Source organism: Panthera pardus, unplaced genomic scaffold (genome assembly GCF_024362965.1).
Source record: "Panthera pardus isolate Hobbes unplaced genomic scaffold, ASM2436296v1 HiC_scaffold_24, whole genome shotgun sequence".
Lineage (NCBI taxonomy): Eukaryota > Metazoa > Chordata > Mammalia > Carnivora > Felidae > Panthera > Panthera pardus.
Window position 1 is genome coordinate 53,759,221 of NW_026526810.1, and position 24,091 is coordinate 53,783,311.

General features: G+C 53.7%; 2 protein-coding genes across 2 annotated transcripts in view; both read left to right on the plus strand.

The window, feature by feature from the left end:
• The window catches only part of EHD4 (EH domain containing 4), an 88,179-nt gene extending 83,404 nt beyond the window's left edge, over window positions 1-4,775 (plus strand). The window contains exon 6 of the mRNA XM_019442489.2: window positions 608-4,775. Coding sequence (XP_019298034.1) covers window positions 608-1,144 — 537 coding nt within the window. The 3' untranslated portion in view covers window positions 1,145-4,775. The remainder of the gene's footprint in view (window positions 1-607) is intronic.
• A 2,334-nt stretch (window positions 4,776-7,109) lies between these two features.
• Window positions 7,110-24,091, plus strand: part of SPTBN5 (spectrin beta, non-erythrocytic 5) — a 46,160-nt gene continuing 29,178 nt past the window's right edge. The window contains exons 1-15 of the mRNA XM_053889167.1: window positions 7,110-8,520; window positions 8,760-8,927; window positions 11,649-11,765; window positions 13,778-13,935; window positions 14,470-14,698; window positions 15,506-16,143; window positions 17,416-17,554; window positions 17,655-17,887; window positions 18,120-18,273; window positions 18,356-18,556; window positions 18,637-18,843; window positions 19,247-19,447; window positions 20,140-20,292; window positions 23,227-23,357; window positions 23,592-23,831. Coding sequence (XP_053745142.1) covers window positions 8,410-8,520; window positions 8,760-8,927; window positions 11,649-11,765; window positions 13,778-13,935; window positions 14,470-14,698; window positions 15,506-16,143; window positions 17,416-17,554; window positions 17,655-17,887; window positions 18,120-18,273; window positions 18,356-18,556; window positions 18,637-18,843; window positions 19,247-19,447; window positions 20,140-20,292; window positions 23,227-23,357; window positions 23,592-23,831 — 3,080 coding nt within the window. The 5' untranslated portion in view covers window positions 7,110-8,409. The remainder of the gene's footprint in view (window positions 8,521-8,759; window positions 8,928-11,648; window positions 11,766-13,777; window positions 13,936-14,469; window positions 14,699-15,505; window positions 16,144-17,415; window positions 17,555-17,654; window positions 17,888-18,119; window positions 18,274-18,355; window positions 18,557-18,636; window positions 18,844-19,246; window positions 19,448-20,139; window positions 20,293-23,226; window positions 23,358-23,591; window positions 23,832-24,091) is intronic.

A 24,091-nucleotide genomic window follows, 5' to 3' on the forward strand; every position in this document is an offset into this window, starting at 1 on the left:
CAGAAAATCAGGGCAACAAGGAGGTGTTAGTGATAAGTCCTTGCTGTGAGAGCTGTTTGTCAGAGACCTCTCTCAGTCAGTCAGTCCCTGGAAGGCGGGTTCAGTGCTTGGAGTTAGGGCCACTGGCTGGCCAATATGCTGATTTTAGCATCATGCTTCTCAATATCCTCATACGGAGTCCAGGACAAGTCATGCTGTAGCTTGCAGGTGCCAAGGAGGTCATATGGACAACTTGTCCCCTTGGGAGAAATAATAGAAAAATACTGCTGACCACTCTCCCGTTTATAAAGGTAATAAATGTTGCCGGGTTTTTTTACTATATTACAAGCTACATGGTGCAAGTCAGCATCTCTGCGAGCATCTTCCAGTACCTTCCTGGCTTGTTCTTATAAATGTTGGATTTGCTCAGCTACGACTGTTATTTTGTTGGGGGCATTTGCTCGGATGACTTCGTCAGCCTCCTCGACCCATAGCTGGCTGAACTCTTTGGTCTGCGGGGACTCCCCCCGACTGCCCCGGCGTTTTGGCGTCCCCCATGACAACAGCCGACCCTATCTGCTTCCTGAAGAAAGGGCATGTGACCAAGTTGTGGTTTTTCCTTTTGCAGGAACAGCTTGAGAACTACGACTTCACCAAATTCCACTCGCTGAAGCCCAAGCTGATCGAGGCAGTGGACAACATGTTGAGCAGCAAGATCTCGTCCCTGATGCACCTCATCAGCCAGGAGGAGATGAGCATGCCCACGCAGCTCGTGCAGGGCGGCGCCTTCGACGGCACCACCGAGGGCCCCTTCAACCAGGGCTACGGGGAGGGTGCCAAGGAGGGCGCCGATGAGGAGGAATGGGTGGTGGCCAAAGACAAGCCCGTCTACGACGAGCTCTTCTATACCCTGTCGCCTGTCAATGGCAAGATATCGGGTGTCAACGCCAAGAAGGAGATGGTGACATCCAAGCTGCCCAACAGCGTCCTGGGCAAGATCTGGAAGCTGGCGGACTGTGACTGTGACGGCATGCTGGACGAGGAGGAGTTCGCACTGGCCAAGCACCTCATCAAGATCAAGCTCGACGGCTACGAGCTGCCCAACAGCCTGCCCCCCCACCTTGTGCCCCCCTCCCACAGGAAGTCCTTGGCGAAGGCCGACTGAGGGGTGGGCCGCTCACAGGGCAGGCAGCGGGGGGGTAGGCATCAGGGACCTGTGCCTGAGGCCCGTGCCACTGCTGACTCACTGACCCTAGCCAAGGCACTGCCCTCTCTGTGCCTCAGTTTCCCCACCTATGGAATGAGGAGGGCACACACCGGACACTAGATGAGGTTCTTTCACCTTTAAAATTCCCCGAGTTTCTATTAAAATATTGGGAGGAGGGTGTGGATAAGGAGATTGAAGGGTTAAGAAAAAAGAGAAATTGACCAAAGAGTACTCCGAGGCCTGGAGAGACCTAGATGTGGAAGCGGGCTGTGCACAGCCAGACAGCCACAGGGAGTGAGCCGGGGGCTTTTCTGGAGCAGGGGGAGCCTTCCGCACTGGACCACATCATTGTGCACCTGCCTTGGCCCCTGTCTGTCCCTTAGAGGGCACCCAGAAGGAGCAAAGTTGATCTTATTTATTTCATTTCCTGTTGTATTGAGAGTGGAAAACAGCAGAGCACAGAGCGTTTCTGCACTCTCCAGACCGCCTACCAAAGAGAAGACTGCTTCCCCTGGGTGTGAAAGGAGAGTCCCCTTTGCCTGTGTGCACCCCTGTCCCTCCTGCAGGCTCTAGCAGCACAGGCAACCAGGCCAGCAGAGAGCATTTGTGACACCCGACACCCCCCTGACTAGCCCACCCAGAGCTCCCCCAACCTGGGCCCTTCCCAGCAAAATTGCATTTGGTTAGGAATTTGGAAATCAGAACCTTTATTAGCCCTTGGCAAGATTTCTAGTATTCAAATCATGCTGGAGTCTGAAGGTTGGTTTTTCTTACTGGTCTGTCCAGTAATTTGTAGCAAAGTCTATTTATATCATATTCAAACTATAGTAAAGGAATGAGGTGGTTCTCTGTAGTCATCAGTTAGTGTGGTGACAGGTCCCCAAGGCCCCTTGGACGATGGCAGGATTTAAATTCAGCAAAACCATGTCTTGGTGCCTGCCGCGTGCTCGGTCTGGGGACACAAGGGAACGAGAGGTGAGCTTGCCCCAGGGTGTCAGGTAGAAAAGGTCATTCTCTAGCTTTAGACGCTATTTTTATAAAAAAAAAAAAAAAAGAAAGAAAAGAAAAGAAATAGGCATCTTTATTATGTCCAGTTTTTCTTTCTTACAGGAAAAGCCTTTATACAAATAGGATGGCATCTTTCATATGAAACCTTTTTCTTTAAAAGGCTGTGAGGTTCAAACCATGCATGCCCCTCACAAGGCAGGATTGGGGCACATCCCGCACGTGGGTTCCTGAGTGTTCTGTCTGAGTCCTGGTATAAACCTCTCTGGTCCACACACTCAACTGCCTGTCAGATGGAAGTGGTTAATGCTCACTACCACCTTCCCTCCTTCGTGGGCTGCAGTTTGGGTATTCATTTCATCAATATTTATGCAATTAAAAAAAGAGAGGCGCAAAATGGTGATGGCTGCACGACATGGGGCCCCACCAGCACCGAAGTGAAGTGAAGTCAGAACAGTCCCGCCTGAGCCTTCCAAAAACCACATTTTTTTTTCCTGATGTTACCGGTGATATCAGGGTCAGAAGTACAGAATTAAGAGTCAATTTTTTTTTATTTTGGGGAAGTATTTATCCAGATGCCAGCCCTTGCACTCCCTAGTTCACTTTTTAAATAATGTCATTTTAAGAGAAATAAATTCATAATATGATTTTTAGTCTTAATGAGCACTTTTAAACTCATTAGAAACCTATAGAGGTTTATAATGTCACTACTCTCATATTAGCAGATGGGTTGGTGAACGCGTGAGGACTGCCCCAGGGTGTACCCACAAGGGAGCCCACCAAAGGGCAAAACAGAAAAGAGAGAATTCATCGGTCCAAAGGTTTAGAGGTGCCAAGGTTAGCTGATTTTCCACTCAGAACTATCCTGCTCCTTTAATCTTCTCAGTTGTCATATATAAACACATACACATACATGCACCACATGAGTATGTGTTCTTGACACTTGTCAACATGCATATATGCAGATATGGCCAAGTGTCGTCTATGCAGAGACATACGGGAAAACTATATTAGAGGACAGCAGACTGAGGTGTCTGCTTTCTACAGGAAAGGAAACTTCTCTTGGTGGTGTTGTGATCCCTACCCCATACGCTCAGGTGGGACAACATCAGGCAGCTGCATGCTTTCCCGGCTGAGAAAGAAAAAAGAAAAGAAGTCACATGCCCACTTTTCTTAACATCTCTTACAACATGAAGTCAGTCATCATGAAGAGTTGATTGGAAAGAGCAATGTCCCTGGAGGACATTAGGGATGGCTGCTAAGGCTGAGGACCCGTATCTTCCCAGGACCCGCACAAAGTTCCCAGAGTCTGTGTCCAGAACCCCTCCCTCCTTGTGCAGCAAGGCTGGGGGATGGCAGAGCCCTCCCGAATCTGTTCACACTGACCCAGCACGTGGCCCTCCCTACAACACCCAGTTTTCAAAGCACCCCCTCCCCGGAGTGTCTGCAGCTGGGCGGGGTAGTGGAGGCAGGTAAACTCTAGCGCTGTGACACTCCCCGTGCTCTCCACAATTCCACGGCAGAAACTCTGCTTTCACAAGATGCTGCATAACACAAACCTCTGCAGCCTTGAGTTCAAGAGAAAAAGCAAGTTCAGCCTGATCCTCCCAAAGACAGCTTCCAAGTCGTAAGCCTACTAATGAGGCCCTCCCTCCTGAACCTATCTGCAAAGAAACGTTGCACCAAGACCTATCAAAAACCTCCAGTTTCGTGGCGACGTGGGGACACCCAACCTGCTCCAGCCTCAGGCTCCAGCCCAGCATTGTATACCGATACCTTCCTTACTGCGCTATGCAGGGCCCAGGACTGGTCGCTCTTCAGTGGGGAGGGCCGTTCATTTAGCTGGCCCCCATCCCTCCAGGGCTGGACTGGGTTCCCCTTGGAGCCCTTGTCATTATGCAGCTATCACATCTTTGGGTTTGGAGGCGTGACTCCTCCTGCAGGATGGCGGGCCTTTGAGGAGCTGAATTCTTGTGTGTCCGGGACTGGGTTTCCAGGTGGGTCAGAGAGCACATGAGGAGAAGCCAATGCCTCCCGCCCTCCTCTCGACCCCTGCTCATTTTCAGCCCACTGGAGAAGCCTCAGCAGAACCGTGGCCCCACTGCCGCTGAGCACAGCCCTTTTTCATGTTCCGCTGGTTCCCCCGGGGAGCCACCTCTCCACCACACCAGGAAGGTCTCGTACCGCAGTCCGTTGTCCAGCGTGGGGTTTCACCACCAGTCATGGCCCGACTGCCACCACTGGGACCTCCCCACTTTGCACCATTACACGCCTTCGGTACTCCCAGAGCAGTACCCCAGACGAGTTGTCTTGAAAAAAGGGAAGCATTTAACAGCGGCACTGTGTATTTCCTCCGTGGAATGTAGCAGAGAAATAACCTTCTTAGGACAGATAACCACTGAGTTTATCCAGGTGAACGTGGGCCTAATTTAAGAGTGTATCAGGTTACATGTCAATTAGCCAATGCAGTTAATACACAATGCTTCTATTTTTTTTTTTTTTAATCCTGTTTCCAGGTGTCAAATAAAAAAAGACACAATCTGTTGATCAATAAACTTGTGAAAAATTCGCTAGCTTTCCTCCATTGGCTCTGGCTTTCCCGTGACTGTGTGGCAGTTGTCTCAGCAGTAAAGCAGGGATCCAAGGCATTAGGGGGAGGGTGCGTTCCTGCTGCGCACCATCCCTGTGACCCCCAACTCTTCCCGTGTCCTCTAAGCCAGGACGTTCCCCAAAATGGGCCATCTTTAGCCGGAAAGCAACTCCATCTGCTCCCCAGCAGAGGTCAGGTCCAGGACCAAGCCCCAAGTGAGGATGACTGGAAAGCTGGACTGGAGGAACCACGGAGACAGACCCTTCCGAGGCTAGGGAGGGCATCACTGAGCATTCTCAAAGGAGAGAGCACCTGCCACGATGTCCTCTCCAGTTTGGAGGCAAGTCCCTGCGCCTGAAGCTGCAGTAGTGCTAGGGTTGGAGCCCCCTGGCTGGCACTGTTCCTGCCTCTTGTCACCTCACAGGTGCAGATACACATCCCCAGAGCAGACACCTGGGTTTTTCCTGCTGTCACCCATCTACCCTTGTGGTGACCCAGACCTGGAATTTCCTTCTCAGAGCACTCCCCCACTCAGTCTGAGCCACAAGATTTGGGTGAGATAGACCCCTCTCCAGGTGGGTCCTGACTGTCTTGAGCCAATTAGAGTATTTCATCCTCTGGTCACAAATTCAGGAATGGACATGTGGCTCAATTCAAGCCCATGAGAGCCAAGCCCCTCAGACTTCCCTTCCAGCTCTTGAGGGGGTGTTCTCTCTTTGAACCAGACAGTGTAAAGAAGCAAGCCTATTGGTACAACAATATAAATGGCATTGAGAGGGGTTCCCAGAGACTGGGGACAGGGGAGCGAGGTTAGGCTCGCAGCAACCACCCTCTGGATCAAGAAGGTGAAGGAAGCCTTGAAAAAGGCAGAGGGAGTCCAGGCCTGTGGTGGCCTCATTTGAACTGGGGATCAAACCTCACCTGGGGTGACAGAGTGCCTAGTCCTAGTCAGTTAAGTGTCAGAGTTAATTTCAGCTCAGGTCATGATCTCATAGTTCATGAGATAGAGCCCCGAGCTAGGCCCTGAGCTATCAGCACGGAAACTGCTTGGGATTCTCTCTCTCTCCCTTTCTCTCAGCTCCTCCCTGCACTCTCTTGCACTCTCTCTCTCTCTCTCTCTCTCAAAATAAATGAACATAAGAAAATAAAAAATAAACTCCTCACCTAAAGTCCTCCTCCTGCTGACATTTCAGACCTCTGGGCCAATACATTCCTTTTATACTGTTTACATTTGACTTGAGGTTTTAGTTATTTGCAACATGAATAATGCAAAACTACGTACTAACAAGGGATTCTCATTTCAGCAGGGGCTGCAATCAGTTACAGCAAAAGAGGAGCCAGTGCTTGCTGCACGCACAGTGGCTTAGCCGCATTCGAGCTCAGGAGGAAGAAACCCAGTTCCCCAGTGCCACTCAACAACCAATACAACCACCTCTATTGAGCTCTGTGTGCAAAGTATCATGCGCTCCAGCCTGCCCTCTGGTGGTCACATCATACAAGATGCCCCAGGCCAAGGGTCTCAATAGGAGGAGAAACAAGCTGGAAAGGAGGGGGCAGGTGGCAGAGAACCTGCTAGAAGGAACAGGAATTTAACTGGGGCTGATAGGACAGGAGAATGTGGACAATGAAAACAGAAGGGATGTTCTAAGCTGAAAGAGCAGCTGAAGCCCAGATGTGGGCAGGCAAGCTTTGGTCCTGTTTGGGCAATGGGGAGTCTTCATAGGTATGAGCAAGGCTGAGTTCTGGGAGGTAAACGGGGGGGGGGGGGGGGGGGGGGGGCAAGGCGGTGCATAGGCTGATGTGCAGGCAGAATGATGAGTCAGGGAACGGTGATGGGGCCCTGCAGGGGCAGTGCAGGACGGGGCAGGAGGGTAGACTGTGGAGCTCTTGGGGAGCATGGAGCACCCCCCACAGAGGACTGACTGGATCTGGGGCTATGAGCGAGGAAGAAGCCCGGGCTCATGCCAACATCAGGATGCCAGCCAGTGGCAGGAGGGACCTCACAGGGGGAGGGCAGTAGAGGAGGAAGCTCCTCCCAGATGCAGGGGAGCTGCCCACCACCCCCCCCCCCAACAAGAGCACCATGTGTCTCACTCCCAGCCACGGGCCTGAGGTTCCAGGGTGCTTTGTCCTGCTCAACTGTCAAGGGCAGGCTGCCATGCTGCTCCTCTCATTGTCCTTGGCTGTCAGGGACAGTGGCCTGAGCCTCTTCTCAGAGTTTCCTGGGCTGCTGGATGAACCTACAGACACCCACCCCAGACCAGTGACTATTACCCCAAGTTTAGCCAGACATTCTGTGAAGCCACTCAAATTAGAACTCTCTGGCATGCAATTCAAGATTGCTCAGGGAAGGAAAGAGAGTTGCCTGCAGGCTCCCCCCGCCTCCACAGCTCGTGCCCTGAGCCATAAGCCATGAGACTTAGCCAGTTCTGTGGAAGCACAGGTGCTGGGGGCCTCACCGTGAAGCTCCAAAGAGTGAACATTGTGTCTCTGGCTTTGGAGAAGACTGTTATTTCCACAGCCTTTGCAGCTCCAAGTTATTCCTTCCCAAGAGGAGAGCTCACTTCAGAAAGTGGCCCCTGGGCATGAGGGAGCACCCACCATTCGGCCCTGGGCCAGGTCAGGGCTTAGAAAGCCAAGCCCAGAGTCCAAGGACTCTCCTCCATCTATGGTGGCATTCCCCTGGACAGGATGGGAGGGCTATGGCCCAGCATCCCTCCCATCCCACCCCTGTGGGTGCTCACAAAGAGGCCCTGCAGGGGTGCAGAAGGGCAGTCCCAGACTGTGGGTGCAGAAGCTTCTGACCAGAGGCTCTGCCATTTGGATGCCTTTTACCTGGACTGTAACACCCCCATGGCACTCCCACCCAGAGCCAACTTGAGGCCCATCCCATGGGCCTCTGCATCTTGACAGCCAGGACCCCCACCTGACACTGGGGGCATCTGAGGTGGGAGGAGGATGAAGGAGGAGCTCCTGGAGCAACAGTCTGGAGCATTCCTGAGCCACCCCCTCCCAGTCTGGGCCATGCCCTCTGGCAGGTGGGAGGACAATGCCGGCTGTGTGCCGTCACCCCTGCCCCACTCGCTCAAGAGGAGGGCCATGGCGTGGCCCCAGCTCCAGCCTTGGCCTCTCCTGTGGTTCTCTCCCTCCCCACACAGCCCCTGCTATCTGCCATTTCCATCTGTCCAGTAGGGTCTCCTTCCAGGCACAGACAACACCAAGGTGAGTGGTTTCCTATTTCCTTTCTACCTGCGCTTTTCATCCCAAGGGGCAGCAACCCATCCCTGTGGTCCCAAGAATCTGGAAAGTGGGGTGGGGCAAAGGGCTCAGAGGCACTCAAGTGCAGGGCACCAGCTGGGAGCCCCAGAACCTTACCTGGCTGGGCCCCAAGTTGCAACCCCCCCCCCCACCATCAGATGTGGGGACAGTTCACGCTCCTCCTCCAACCTCCATGCCCCTCAACATCTCCAGCTTAGAGCAATATCCAGTGGCCTCTTGTCCCCATAAGGCTGCAGGCCCCAGGGCTGGTCAGCCCCACAGTCCCCAGCAGCTCCTTGGGGCTACAGGGTGCCTGAAGCAGGGGGCCAGCCACAGAGCCCCACGGTAGTGCTCCCAGCCCTGTCCCACCATGGACTCCGCGTATGAGATGAGCCACATTCGCAAGCTCCAGGCACAGCACATGCGGATGCAGGAGAAGACTTTCACCAACTGGATCAACAACATCTTCCAGCACGGCCGGGTGAGTGTAGCTGAGTGTGTCCCACAGCCATCCTCTGCTGTCCCCCCAGCTCCCTGGTCAGTGGCCTCTGGGGGCCCACTGTGAGGTCATCTGGCTGAGACGTCTCGCAGACCCCAAAACACAGATGAGTCCGGTGCTCCTTCCTTAAGGAAGACCCTCTGGGCTGTACCTCCCAGGTCCTGGGATAGGCCAGACAGGTGAGGGGGGCTGACCCTGTGCCTCTTCCCCACCCCTCCCAGGTGGGCATCAAGATCCAGAACCTGTACACAGAGCTGGCCGATGGCACCCACCTACTGCGGCTGCTGGAGCTCATCTCGGGGGAGGCCCTGCCACCCCCCAGCCGGGGCCGCATGCGAGTACACTTCCTAGAGAACAGCAGCCGAGCTCTGGCTTTCCTCAGGGCCAAGGTGGGCACCGGGGAGAGGGCTTCTGGGCCAGGTGCTGGGGTGGGCAGCAGGGACAGGCTGGACTACCAGATCTTCTTTCCTGGGCTGGCCAGGGCAGAGCAGAAGATCTGGAGCCTGAATCCGGGAATAGCAGCTAGGATACAGAGATGCAGAAAGCAAAGCCCTTCCTTGAACAGTACTGCCAGCTTAGAGGGCCCCAAACCGGTGGGAGCAGAAACAGCCTTCATCCCCGTGGGCGGGACTGAAATATGCTGTTGACTGAAACAAGGGAATCAGAGAATTCTCAGCAGGCAGATTCCGTGTACTTCTAACTTCTCCTTTCCTAAATAAGGAAGTTTACCAGGCAAGACCCATGGTAAGTGGGCCAGCAGATCCTGGATGCGGGGTTGGGGGAGGCAGGCTGAGGGTAGAACACAGGAGAAGAACCCTGGAAACTGAGCCAGGCAGCAGAGGGTACAGGTCTTCCTTAGAGAAGCTGGATCACTTAGCAGCGAGGGACCACAGCAAACAGGAGGGAGGCAGAGTCTCCTGAAAGAAAGAGCCCAAAGAAATAGTCACTAAAAGGAGGCAAAAGCTCCAGGGACAAGGAAGGACCCTCATGGCCAGTGTCAGGGGGCTGGACAAGGGTGATTTATACTGAGAACCAGGTTGGGAAGCCCATAGGGCTCCTGGGCTCGGGACTGAACCCATGAGGTGGCTGTTCCTGGAGGCTGCAAGCCACTGAGCTGGAACTGGCTGGGCTGAACCTGAGTGTCACTTGAGTCCTGGGTTGGAAGTCATAGCCCCTGGGAGCCTGGCATGCTGGAGAGAGGCCAGGGAGGTAAGAAACCAAAGCAAATTACAGGGGCACTGCGGTCCCCAAGCACAGGGAGGAGCAGACAGCTGACAGTCACAGAATGCCATGCTCTTTTTGGTCCCAGGGACAATAGCCTGTGAACCAGCCCCCTCCCCTCCAGGTACGTGGGAAGAGTAGGAGCCCCATGGCCCTCATCAGAGGCTCTGCAGCTCCCCCCGAGCTTTGATACATAGCATGTCACTGATGCATAGTCTGTGAAGGTGACAGCTTGCCTCCACTGTACATACTGTTACCCCAACACAGGGTTGATGAGTAGCAGGATGTGGGGTGCACTCATTTCTGGAGACCTTGTCATTTGCTGGACACTCCATGCCAGGCTCTGGGGACCACAATCAGCAAAGCCCAGACCCGACTGCAAGGGGCCTGCAGTTTCAGGGAAGACAACTGATTTTAACCCAGGTCACCGGGCGCCGGTAAATGTTTACCAATCAGCTCTCAGGGCAGAGGGAATAAAAGCCCTCGTTTGTAGCACCTGCCGGTTTCTGTGGCATTGATACCCCTACCACGGCTGATTCCAAGCTACCAGCGGGGTATCACCAAACACCAAGTGGGAAGATCAGCCTTCACAAGCTGGTATGGGAAGACTCCAACACCCCACTGACCAGATGCTCCAACTCCAAGTGAGGTGAGCGCAGAAGGGCTCAGGTGTGCCAGGAGAAGGCTGGAGCATGGGGTGGACCCTTCAGAGACCAGACAGACACAACAAAGTGTACCCACGGGAGTACCCAGGGATGCAGCCTCAGCCACCAGGCAGGTGGTTGGCCGAAGCCAGCTTCCCACCAGGTCTTATGGGAGTCTCTCCTCTTCTTTCTCCATTTAATGCATACTTATCCATTACCCACTATATGCCAGACGCTCTGCTAGGGAGACACTAGGGAACAAAACCAAGATCCCCACCCAAGCGGGGTGAGGGGGCCAAGCATGTGTGTTTGAGCGGGAGGAATTAGTCCTTGGGTTGTGATTTTAAATAAGGTGGCCGTTGAAAGTACCATTGAAAAAGTGCTGTTTAAGACTTAGAAGAAGAGAGGGAAGTAGCCATGTGGCTACAGGGGGGAATATTTTCAGACAGCAGGGACAGCCAGTACAAAGGCCCCAAGGCCTGTGCTAACAATCCGAAGAACGGCAAGAATCCTACAGGCCTCGGAGCCCTGGGATTGAGGAGAGGAAGATGGATCCAGAGGTGAAGGGGCCCAGGTCCCTTGCAGCTTTGATGTTTATTCTGTTCCTTTCTCCCCTCATTTGCTCCTCCTCCCTGTCCATGTGGTAAGATCTAGGGCAGCAGGTTTTCAACTTTAGTGCATGGGAAGAACCCGAGGTGTTTGTCCAAATGCAGAATCCTGGGCCCTGGCCCAAGAGAGTAATCGGTGGGGCCTGGGAATCTGCCGTTTTAACAGGAGATGGAACACTAATGAAGAGGGCTGAGATTGAAGTGGGAACCAAAGACCCAAGCACCCCCTGGAGATTCCAAGATGCCCTAAGAGGTGGAGGCAGACAGCTGCTGTGGTCTATTGAGTTCATTTATTGACTATTTATGACTCCTCATTTCCAGCCCCCATGGCTGAACCACCGATCTTGGCCCGTGTTTACCTGTAGACCACACACAGGGAGTTCCCCACCCCAGTGGTCCAGCCCAGTTCACCAGGCTGGGGTCTTTCCCAGGAGGACTTGAGTCCAAAGCTGCAACCATTTAGAAAAGCTTCACCTGCCTCACCTGTGCCCTGCCTATTTCTCTCTTGGGGACGTCCTGGGGCAGGACAGATTCCAGGACCCTGCCATCTGGCAACAGGTGCCCTGGACTTTTGGTTACTCTGAGACTCCTCTGGCACACGGGCTTCACAGCTGAGCCCAGCCAACTGTGCCCACAGGTGCCAATACCCCTCATTGGGCCAGAGAACATCGTGGATGGAGACCAGACACTCATCCTGGGACTCATCTGGGTCATCATTCTGCGTTTCCAGATTTCCCAAATCTGCCTGGACAGGGTATGTCCCAGCCCCCAACACCCAATCACCCAGCCCAGCCCCAGCCTCCCCTCAGGTCCCTGGGGACAGAGCTTTTCCACCTGTTAGGGTCCCCGCAGCAGACCCTGGCATTCACACAATTAATACCCACTCTTCAACCATGGGCAAAGGATTGAGAATGTCAGAGAGACTGTAATATGTTGAAGTGACAACTAGGTTCACAAACTTCAGTCTGGGACAAGCCATTCACAAGTAAGGGGTTGAGGTGACTGCCAGTGCCTGCCTTTCCTGGTGACAACCAGTGCCAGTTCCTGACTGGTTCTTCCCTACTTGGCACTGAAACCCTGTAACTTCCATTACACCTCTAATATGCTGTTGGGAGAAATTAAACATGTGAAGGGCGTCCCAATCCCAGAAGTTTCCAAAGCCCCAGTCACCTGAAGACCAAAGACACCATCCCCTATCCTCCTCTGTTCTACCTTTTATTTTCTCAGGACTGAATTGGAAAGAGCAAAAACATAAAGTCCTTATATTTATCAATTTTCATAACTTTTCCAATTGGGGTTTCCAAAACCCCACCTAAGACTCAATTCCAATGCGTTAGAAAAGCCAACCTAGAGGATGAAATCCAAATGAAAAGAAGCCACAGATCTGGCTCAAATCCCGGAGGACCCCTGAACCCCATGATCTGACTGTGAGCCCCGGGAGAACAGGAGATTTGCCTGGCTGTGTCCCCAGAGCCTAGGGCCTATGTGATGACTGAATGGATGGATGAATTTCTAGCTGGCCTCAAGCCCTTTCACGTAGCTACCCTCTCCTCCTCGGTCCCCCAAGCCAGCTCCAGGTGCCCCAGCTGCCCTTTCCCTGGGGGGGCAGCAGGTGCATCGTCTCCTGACCGGTCACCCTGCTCCCTGACCGCTCAGGCTCTGCTCCCTGAAAAACAGACAGAATTGGACCAGGCTGACTCTGTTCCCTCCCACGCCCATGCCTAGAACCTCTCCTGGTTCCTGTCTGCCAGCCTAGTCCAGCTACTTAGGGCATCTGCTCTAGGCCTGGACGCTTCGCTCTACACTGCTGCCCACCGAAGCTCCGGGGCCCTAAGGGCAAGAGAGGAGATGCAGCCTGCCCTGCTTTGATATTTTGAGTTTATAAATAGGAATTGGTGGAGAAGTGGAGCAAATGAAAGGAAGCACAAGTTGGGGGTGGAGGGGAAGGGAAGGAACTTTGGGGTGTGAGGGAGGGAGTGGGGGGAGGAGAGTACCACTGAGGCAGGAATGGAGGCTGGAGGGGGAGTAGAAGGGAGAAAGGAGGTGGGAAAGAAGCACTGAGAAGAGAGAGGGTGGGGCAGGGGTGGGGGCAGGTGGACCCGAGAGTACAGAACAAAGGAAATTCTTAGGAGGAGGAACAAGGAGGGTGGGAGGGGATTGAAACCCGGTGAAGATGTCCTTGCCCAGCGTGAAGAAGCAACTCAGACTCTGCCCTCAGCAGCCATGTGAGGCATAGAGGCAGTAGACAGGTGAGCTGCCAGCCTTTCCTGGTCAGGCCAGTCCCTGTCCTGTCAGTGGAGGGATGCTGGGGAGCTTCCTAAATACTCCTCTGCACCTCCTCATGTCATCCCTAGAGTGGAAATAGTGTCGGCTTCCTAGGGCTGCGTGTGGGTGGTGGAGAGCCCTGTGCATGGGCCCTGGACCTGGCTGGAAGGCAGCCCAAGGGAACCTGGAGCCAGTCTAACAAACCCCAGCCTCAGTTCCCTGGGACCCAGGGTCAGTTAGCACAATGCCCCACCCATCAGAAGGGCCGAGAAACACACTTCTTTGGAAGAAGAAGCTTTCTCTCTCAGCCCCAGTCCCTGCCCACCACAAATGAAATCAAGTAAAATCAGGTGCTCCGAATAGAGGGCAGTCTGCACCTGCCTCCAGGCGGCGGGGGGAGAAGGATCACAACCAGGCCTGACCCGCCTCTCCGGCGGCCTGCCGGCTCCGCTGCCTTCTCAGCTGTCGCATGCTGACCCACCATCCTGCCTGCCCTTCCAGGAGGAGTTTGGGGCCAGCGCAGCCCTACTGTCTGCCAAGGAAGCTCTGTTGGTCTGGTGCCAGCGGAAGACGGCCTGCTATGCCAATGTCAACATCACCGACTTCTCCCGCAGCTGGAGTGACGGACTCGGCTTCAGTGCCCTTATCCATGCACACAGGTGCGCGTGAGGGAGAGCAGACCCAGCACCCTCCCAGCCCGACCTGGCCTGAGGCCGGCTTCAGCCTCCCTCCTGGAGGCCTTCACCACCAAGCCAACTACCGAGAATGGGCTTGGGTCCTCAACCTGCTCATCTCCCACATCCCTCTGGGCCCTGAACCCTGGACCTGGGAGTAGAGATGGCTGATGGCCAAGGCCCTCGCCCTCTCCTAGGAAACCTCATGGAATTGGCCAGGTTTGCCTTGACCCCTGCCTTTCTCCAATGTCTGTGTCATCGCTGACTCTATTCTCAGTCCTCTCCCTCGCAAGTACCTACCCTTTTGAGCTTCTCCCCCTACCCACAAGCCAGGCCCCTGAGTGAAATTAGCCTTCCTCTCTCTACAGGTGCCCTATTCCTTCATTAGGGTCTCAGGTTACCGGCAGGGGAAACCAATACCCGGGTGGCCAATAGGAGCTCGCTTGCCTTTGTAACAAGTCCACTTAAACCCAAGCAGTAAATTTCTCTGGTGAAGAGCTTTGCCTGCTTTCTGTCCAGGCCAGACCTGCTTGACTACTGCTCCCTGCGTCCCGAGCGCCCACTACACAACCTCGACTTGGCTTTCCGTGTAGCTGAGCAGGAGCTGGGCATTGCTCAGCTGCTGGACCCCGAGGACGTGGCTGCTCTCCAGCCCGATGAACGCTCCATCATGACCTACGTCTCCCTCTACTACCACCACTTCTCCCGCCTGCACCACGAGCAGACTGTCCAGAGGAGACTCGCTAAGGTTGGTGAAAGAGCAGAGGTGGCCTCGAGGAGAGATGAGCATGGGCTCTGGAGTCAGACCTAGGTTTAAAGCCTGCGTCTGCCACTTCCTAGTTGTGTGGCCTTGGCCATGTCCCCTAACTTTACCGTGCGTCCTCTGTCCATTGGAGCCCATAATGCTTGGGGTGACAGAAGGCTGCTATGAGTGCTTGGGAGTGTGAGCACAGTGCCTGGCAAACAGGGAAAGCCAGGTGAGCACCATCCTTTCCAGTCCCTCCCCTCTCCCCCTGCTCGTAGGCTGTTAAGCCCCTAATGAGATTGAAAGGCTCAGAGAGCCAGAATCTGCAAGGACAAGCACAGAAGCAGCTGTGCTGGGCGCAGTCCATGTTTTCGGGGCTCTCATACTCTGGGCACAGCGGCAGGCATGGAAGCCTGGGGAGGCTGTTCTCAGGGTTGGTGTCTCGGTTGGGCATGGGGGAGAAGATCCAGGCCAAGGGCTCTGAGCTGTTTTAGGGATGTGGGGGCCTCAGGAAAGGGAAAGGTGGCTCAGAAAAAGAATAGTATTCCCCAGAAGTGAGGCCAAATGGGGTAAAATAAGATGGAGGAAAGCAGGGCGGGTGCCCCACACTCCTGGGTCTAAGTGTGCAATGCAGGCAAACCTGATTCTCTGGGGGCTGGGAGGACCCCACTTTAGTGCAACCTCAGCTAGGGGAAAGAGCCTCCACCCACCTGGGCAACGTTGGCAGTCACCGAGCATCCAAAAGGGGAGCACCTCCATTCCAGGGCCTGCCCCGAGGTGCTGCCCGAGGCCTTCCCGTGCCTCCCCCAGATCCTGCTTCAGCTCCAGGAGACAGAGGAGCTGCAGACCCAGTACGAGCAGCTGGTGGCCGACCTGCTGCGCTGGATTGCAGAGAAGGAGGTGCAGCTAGAGGCACGGGATTTCCCAGACTCCCTGCCTGCCATGCGTCAGCTACTGGTGGCCTTTGCCTTCTTCCGCACCCAGGAGAAGCCACCACGGCTGCAGCAGCGAGGGGCCATAGAGGCCCTGCTCTTCCGGCTGCAGACGTCACTCCGAGCCCAGAATCGCAGGCTCTTCCTGCCTCACGAGGGCCTGGGCCCCGCAGAGCTGTCCCAGCGCTGGGCAGTCCTGGAGCGGGCAGAGGCCTCAAGAAGCCAGGCCCTGCTGCGGAGGATCCTACAGCTAGAGCGGCTGGAAACCCTGGCCCGGCGCTTCCAGCGCAAGGCAGCCCTCAGGGAGAACTTTCTGACAGACACAGAGCAAATGTTGGACCAGGCCACAGCTGCCGCCCCGCCAGCCAGCCTGGCCACAGTGGACGCAGCTGCCCAGAGACTGGGCATGCTGGAGGCCAGCATCCTGCCCCAGGAGGGGCGCTTCCAGGCCCTGGCCGAGATCGCAGACATCCTTCAGCAGGAGCAGCACCATGGCTGGGCAGATGTGGCCCACAGGTGAGCCTGGGGTGCGGAAATCATCCTCAAAACAGGCTAAGGCCTTCCTATCATATCCCTATGTTTACCTGTGCCCATTCCTGGCCATAGAGGTCTGATCTATAGGTTCAGGGCTCTCTTTAAAAGATCTAACTCCCACCGATGCCTGAAGTTCCAGCACCCTCAATTCCCCATTTTTAGTAAAGCACTGCCCTTTCTAGATACTTCTTATCAACTCATTCACTGAACAAGTATTTGTTGTCTACTACGTCCCAAGCACAGTTCTAGGCACTGGAGATTGAGTAGTGAGGAGGAGAAACCATAATGCCTCCCCTCACAGAGCTTACACACTACTAAGGAAAACAGACAAATTAAAATAGATACATAGTACGTGCAATAGTGATTTTAAAAAATGGTAACAAAAGATAGGGGATTATGAGGTGCCAACATGGGGGGTGGGGGTTAGATCAGGTGGCCAGAGGAGACTGACTTTTGAGCAAAGACCAGGAAGAAGCAGAGACCAGAAGAGGGGGCCAGCTGTAGAGATACGGGGACACACTATACCAGGCATAGGGAAGGCGCATGCCTGCCATGTTTGGAAAATAGCATGGAGGCCACTGTTGGTCAAAGTTAACAAGTAGTGGTTGAGGTCAAGGAGGTACAGGAGCAAAGGGTGGGGGCAGAGATCGTGCTGGGATCTGTAGGACACAGTAAAGATGGGATTTACTCACAGAAGGATGGGGAATTCAACACGGGAGGGCTGGAATGAAGGAGTGGCACAATCTGACTCCTGTTCGACAATGATCGTTCTGGATGCCATGTCAGGCACAGACTGAAGGGACAGAAGCAAAGACCACTTATGCAGCTATTGCAATAATCTAGGCCAGAGAAGCAATGCAGGTGATGAGAAATGGTGGGATTTTGCATATATTTTGAATCCAAGAGGATTTACAGACAGATCAGATGGGGGTGTGAGAAATTCAGTTATCAAGCCCTTTAGCCCAGGCACCTAGAAGGATGGAGTTGCTATCATCGGAGATGGAGATTGGAAAGGTTTGGGGGCCCTGTTGGCCTGAGCCACACAGACCCTCCATCTAGCTTCTCTGCCTGTGTTTAAGAAGCAGGAACACAGTGCCCCGACAGCCATAGGCTAGAATGCTCCAAGCCCCCAGTCACTGGGCTCAGGCTCCTCCATGACAGCCAAGCACCCCCACCAGGTGTAGACCCCAAGGTGGCTTCCCTATCCCAGCCCAGTGAAGACCCCACCCCACCCCTTATTTTCACATCCTCCAGGCAACTGGAGATCACTGGGCGCTGGGAGCAACTCCTTCGGCGTCTCCAAGGGCAGAAGAAGCAGATGGCAGGTGTGCAAGCTGTGCTGAGCCTGCTGCAGGAGGTGGAGACTGCCTCCAACCAGCTCAAGGAGCTACAGGTGGGCCCTGGACCAGCAGGCCCCTGGGTGACACAGCACCAACACTTGTGATGACCCAGCACTCTGGGACAGCAGTGATCACTTGTCCATCCCTGGCCAGGTGCTGGCCAGCTCCACGGCCTGTGGGCAGCAGCTGGCTGAGACCGTGGAGCTCCTGCAGAAGCATGACCTGCTGGAGGCCCAGGTCTCAGCCCACGGGGCCCATGTGCGCCATCTTGGCCTTCAGACCTCGCAGCTGGACTCCTCCCTGGGTACTACTGTGGAGGTGCTGCAGGCCAAGGCCCAGGCACTGGCCCAGCTTCATGGGAGCCTGGTGTCTCTTCTAAGGGCCCGGTAAGAGCTCACCCAGCTCTCCTACCTTCTCTAGAACTTTTCTGGAACCCAATTTACCTCCTGCCCTGGTTAAAATACTGCTAACTTGGCAACTTCCTCCACATTGACCTTCACCTCTAAGTCTTCTGTTCCCTGTTATCAGGAAAAAGAAAACTCCTATCTAAGGGGGAGTGTCTGAGCCTGGTGGGGAGCCCCCTCCCCAGTCCCTTTGGTGCCCCTTGCCATCCCTCAGGCGCACCTTGCTGGAGCAGACCCTGCAGCAGGCAGAGTTCCTGCACAACTGTGAGGAGGAGGAAACCTGGTTGAGGGAGCACGAACAGCTGGTGGAGGATGAAGCCCTGGGCCGGGACCTTAGCCAGATCAGAGCAGCCCTGCAGAAACACAAGGTACGTGTGACCCTGTGCCCTGCCCCAGTCCCCACCTGGCCCTTCCCTTTCCTTCCCTTCACCCAGCTCTGTACCCTGCCAGGCCCTGGAAGTCGAGCTCCGCCACCACCAGGCCATGTGCACTGATCTCGTGCGGAGGGGATGGGACCTGGGAGCCCGCGGGCACCCCACGTGGCCAGACCCCAGGGAGCGGGCCCAGGCACTGCAGGGCGCGTGGCAGCGGCTCCGGGCCTCCACAGCCAGGCGGGGCGCTCGGCTGCAGGCGGCTATGCTTGTCCAGGAGGTAGTTAGGCTGCGGATGCAGGGGGGGCCGGGCAGGCGTGTGGGGTCGGCCGCGTGCCCAGCCTGCCCTCCTGCCCGCAGTACTTCAGTGATGCGGCTGACGCGGCCTCGTGGCTGCGGGAGCAGCAGTCGGCCCTGGAGAGCGCGTCCCGCGGGCGGGACCAGACGGCCGCAGACGCCCTGCTGCTGCGCCACCAGCGACTGGAGCGTAGCCTGCACGCCTTCGGGACGGAGCTACGGAGACTGGACGAGCAGGCGCGGGCGGCCGCAACCCAAGTGTCGCTTACCGTACGTGTGGGACGGCAAGGATCCAGAACTACAGGCCTCCAGCACAAAATGCACATGTGGTCTGAGTACTATGCCCCCTCTCCCATGCCCACACACAGAGGGTGGAAATGGGAGGGCTTTTGTGGCCCCTGACCTGGGAACCTTCGCTTCCGGCTTGGGGTGCCCCACCCCTCCTCAGCAACTTCTTATTGGCTGCCCCAGTCCGACTAGTGGAATCTTGTCTGCATGCTTGTAGAAGTCATCCGAGGATAGTTTGGTTTTGCTCATTTTGCCCACCAGTTTCCATGCATTAATGGGGTCCCTCCTGGAACCACCCCAGGTACAACCATTGGCCCCACCCTGCCAAGCCTCGTGTTTAGGGGAATCCCCTCTGGACACACTGCCCTGTGTCCTGTCAGCACAGGTGGTATCTGCCCTGAGCTCTCCAAAGGAAGGCCCGAGGAACCTCCGGACCTGGAGTGAGGTTTCCTGCCACTCTGGGCCCCCAAGCACTCAGAAGATGGTCCTCTCCGCTGAGCTTGACCCTGACTTTGACCCTAACACCATACTCCAGACACAGGACTGCTTGAACCAGGACTATGAGGGCCTGGGGGGCCTGGCAAAGGTAAGTAACACTTCTTGTTCAAGAAATGTTCATGGAACACCTACTCTGTACTGGACCCTGAACCGGGAGTCCAGAGACAGAGCAGTTGACTGGACGTGCTCACTGCCCCCAAGGAGTTTACACAGGCAGAGAAGAGGAGAAACAGGTCATTAGATGGTGGTGGGTGTGATGGAAGCCCAGGTCAGGCTGGGAGTCAGGGAGGGCATCTCTGAGGGGAGGCCATTTAGGCTGTGACTGGAACAAGGAGAGGTTGAGAGCAGGCAAAGCCAGGGGGAGGGCAGGAGAGATGGGGGAGACCATACCCTAGGCAGTACCTATCGCCAGGCAGGCAGGAGGCCCTGGAGGAGTAAAGACCAGAGTGCCTGGAGCCTGGAAGTGAAGCTGAGAGTGGCAGATGGCTGGAGGAGAGCCTGGAGGGGAGAAGGGCGGGGCTAGGCAGCGCCAGGTCCCACAGAAGTGTGACTTGTCCCTAAGAGCCAAGGGCTAGATCAAAAGAGCACACTCTACCAGGGCCCTTGACCTGACATCAAGCTCTTGTCAGCTCCTTCCCCTGGACCTCCAACAGAGGGCGCAGGGCCCAGCAGTGGGGCAGGGGACTTCTCTCACCCTGGGGGGAAGGGTATGGGGTCCTGCTCTGAGTGCCCTAGGGGGAAACTGGCCCTTGCCCCAACCTTGGGCCGGCCTCTCCTCAGCACCGCAGAGCTCAGTTGGAGGAGGCAGTGGCCCTATTTGGCTTCTATGACTCATGTGGAGAGCTGCAGTCATGGCTGGAGAACCAGACCGCACTGCTCCAAATGCTGCAGCCCCAGGCGGATGACTTGGAAGCCACGCGGCTCAAGTATAAGGTACTGCCCCTGTGGAGCCAAGGTGGGCGTCTTGGCTGCTTGGCCCTGCGGCCTTTCCGAATTCCTGTCCTTCTCCCTCCCCGCCTGCTCCTGCCTCTCCGTTATTCACTCCTGTGTCCCACTTCTCCATGTTAACTGTAGTCTTGTCTGGGAAGAAGAAGCAAGGGATCTGGCCTTGAATTATTTTGTTTTTATTGAGGTATAATTGATACACAACCTGATAGTAGTTGGAGGTATGCAACATAATGGTATGTCTGTGTATTGTGAAATGTACCCCACAGTGAGTCTAGTTAGCATCCACCCCCACACATAGTTACAGAATTTTCTTCTTGTAATGAGAACTTTCAAGATGGACTCTATTAGCAACTTTCAAAAATGCAACACAGGATTATTAACTATAGTCTCCAAACTATATATTCCATCCCCATGACTTACTTAAATTATAGCTAGAAATTGGCACTTTTTGACCCCCTTTACCCATTTCACCCACCGCATAATGCCATCTTTTGGCATAATGCCATCTTTTGTACAGTGGTATATATGTATATCACATTTGGTTTTGATTTTATTTTTTAATAAATGTTTATTCACTTTTGAGAGAGAGAGAGAGAGAGAGAGAGAGCATGAGTAGGGGAGGGGCAGAGAGAGAGGAGGACAGAGGATCCAAAGTGGGCTGGTGAGCCTGGTGTGGGGCTCTAACTCACAAACCATGAGATCATGACCTGAGACAAAGTCAGACGCTCAACCAACTAAGCCACCCAGGTGCCCCTCTTTTTTTTTTTTTAAGGTTTATTATTTATTTTGAAAGAAAGCATGTGTACACCCACCAGCTCTCAATCAGGGTAGGAGCAGAGAGGGAGGGAGAAAGCAAGAATCCCAAGCAGGCTCCCTGATATCAGCACACAGCCAGACTGGGGGCTCAGTCTCACAAACCAAACAGTGAGATTGTGACCTGAGCTGAAATCAAGAATCAGAAGCTTAACCAACTGAGCCGCCCAGGCACCCCTTTGCCACATTTTCTTTGTCCATCCATCACTGGACGCTAGGTTGCTTCCATATGTTGGCTATTGTAAATAATGCCTCTATGATTATGGGGGTGTAGCTATCTTTTCAAATTAGTGTCTTCATTTTCTTTGGATTAAATACCCAGACGTGAAATTGCTGAATCATAGGCTGGATCTATTTTTCATTTTTTGAGGAACCTCTGTATTATTTTCCATAGTTGCTGCACCAGTTTATATTCCTACCAACACAATGGCTTCCTTTTTTCCACCTTCTTGCCAACACTTATTTCTAGCCATTTTTTAATCTTTTATTTAAGAAAAATTTGTTTAACGTTCATTTTTGAGAGAGAGACAGAGACAGAGTGTGAGCCGGGGAGGGGTAGAGAGAGAGGGAGACACAGAATCTGAAGCAGGCTCCAGGCTCTGAGCTGTCAGCACAGAGCCCGATGCAGGGCTCAAGCCCACAAACTGTGGATTATGACCTGAACTGAAGTCTGACGGTTAACCGACTGAGCCACCCAGGAGCCCCTCTAACCTTTTTTTTTTTTTTTTTTGAGAGAGAGTATGCACAAGCTGGGGTGGGACAGAGAGATAGAAATTCTGAAGCAGGCTCCACACTGACAGCAGAGACCCCAACGTGGGGCTCAAATTCACGAACCATGACATCATACCTGAACCAAAGCTAGATGCTTAACCAGCTGAGCCACCCAGGTGCCCCTATTTATAGTCTTTTTGAAAACAACCATCCTGACTGGTGTGAGGTGACATCTTGCTGTTATTGTGATCTGATAAGGGTTGATGCTGAACATCTTTTCCTGTGTCTGTTGGCCACCTGTATGTCATCTTTGGAGAAATGTCTGTTCAGGTCCTCTGCCTGTTTTGCAAGCAGATTATTTGTTTTGGGTGTTGTATTTATTGTTGTGTACGGTCTAAGATAGGGATCCAGTTTCATATTTTGCACATGGCTGTCCAGTTTTCCCAACACCATTTATTGACAAGACTATCTCTTCCCCATTCTTGGCTCCTTTGTCATAAATTAAGCAACTGTATGTGCACGGGTTTATTTCTGGGCTCTCTATTCTGTTCCACTGATCTATTTGTTTTTATGTCAATACCACATTATTTTGATCATTATAAATAATTACTACAGTTTACTATAGTAAACTATACAGTTTGAAATCAGGGAGTGTGCTGCCCTAACTGATGTCTTGAGAAAGACTTTCTTTTTCTCAAGATTGTTTTGGCTATTCCACACAAATTTTAGGATTTTGCATTTCCGTACAAGTTTTAGGATTGTTCTATATCTGTGAAAAATGCTATTAGAATTTTTATCAGGATTATAGTAAATGTATAGATTGCTTTGAGTGGTTTAGACATTTTAACAATGTTAATTCTTCTAATCCATGTGCACAGAATATATTTCCATTTGTGGGTTTGTTTTTTTTTTCCCAACTTCTTTCATTGATGTTTTCAGTGTACAGGTCTTTTATCTCTTCAGTTACTTATTCGTAGGTTGTTTTTTTTTTTTTTAATGCAATTGTAAATGAAATTGTTTTCTTAATTTCTCTTTCTGGTGATTCATTCATTATTAGTGTATAGAAATGCAAAATATTCCTTTATATTGATTTTGTACCTTGAAACTTTACTGAATTCATTTATTCTAACACTTCGTTGGTGGAATCTTTAGGGTTTTCTATATATAATACCACGTCATCTGCAAATAATAACAGTTTTATTTCTTGCTTTATAATTTGGATACCTAGCCTTGAATTTTTAAAGGGCCCTCCCAGCCCTTTAAGGACAGAGACCCCAGTCCTTCCAGAGGGATGCTGCTCAGACACCTGCACAGCAGAGCATATCAGGTCATTTGTAGTCTTGAGTGCGGTGTGGGAAGAGAAGAAACTCAGGCCCTGGGTCTTCCTTTCCCCAGAACTTCCTCACTGCCCTGGCTGTGGGAAGGGGCTGCTTGACTGAGGTCAGCAGCTCTGCTGAGCAGCTGAAGCAGAGATGTCCTGAAGATGCTCCCAGAATTCAGCAACAGCAGGAGGAACTGAGCCAGAGGTAAGACGGAGGGAGCACAGAGCAGTGGGGACAGGCTGGATGCTTTGCCTGGGCCTGCACGCCTGCTGATGTGCCTCTGGAGATGCCAGGAGGAAACACCGGACATGTCAGAGACAGGAGAGGGCATGGGGACAGGCAGCCCGGCAGCAGCTATTGTGTGAACCCCCGGCCGCGGCCCCAGTATGGCTGTGGAGATGTCCCTGTGACAGAGACATCCCTGTTCGCTCTGCTCAGGTGGGGGCAGCTGGAAGCCCTGAAGAAAGAGAAGGAAATGCAGCTGGCACACACCACGGACGTGTGCAGTTTTCTGCACAAGTGCAGATCCACACAGGTCCAACTGCGAGACCTGATACTCCGTCTGGAAACCCTGGAGCTGGGGCAGTCAGAGGACAGCCACCGCGTCCTGCAGCTGGCCCAGCAGAAGATGCCGGCACTGGAGAGAAGCGTGTACCACTTGCAGAGGATCACCATAAGGTACGGCCTGGGTTTGGGCCCTGGGAGGCAGGGGAGGACTGAGCAGGGTTGTGGCATGAGGAATGGGACAGAAATTGGAGGACAGGCTGGATGTGCTGTCTGAAGGGCAGGGGCACAGGTGGGGACACGGAGTGAGAAAATGCTCATGGGGAAAGGGCAGGCCACACAGGCTTGCTGTCCCACGGTGAGGGGGAGGCAGGAGTGCAGAGTCAACACCACTTTGCCTGGGGACTCCGAGCCCAGACACCAGGCCCAGGGCA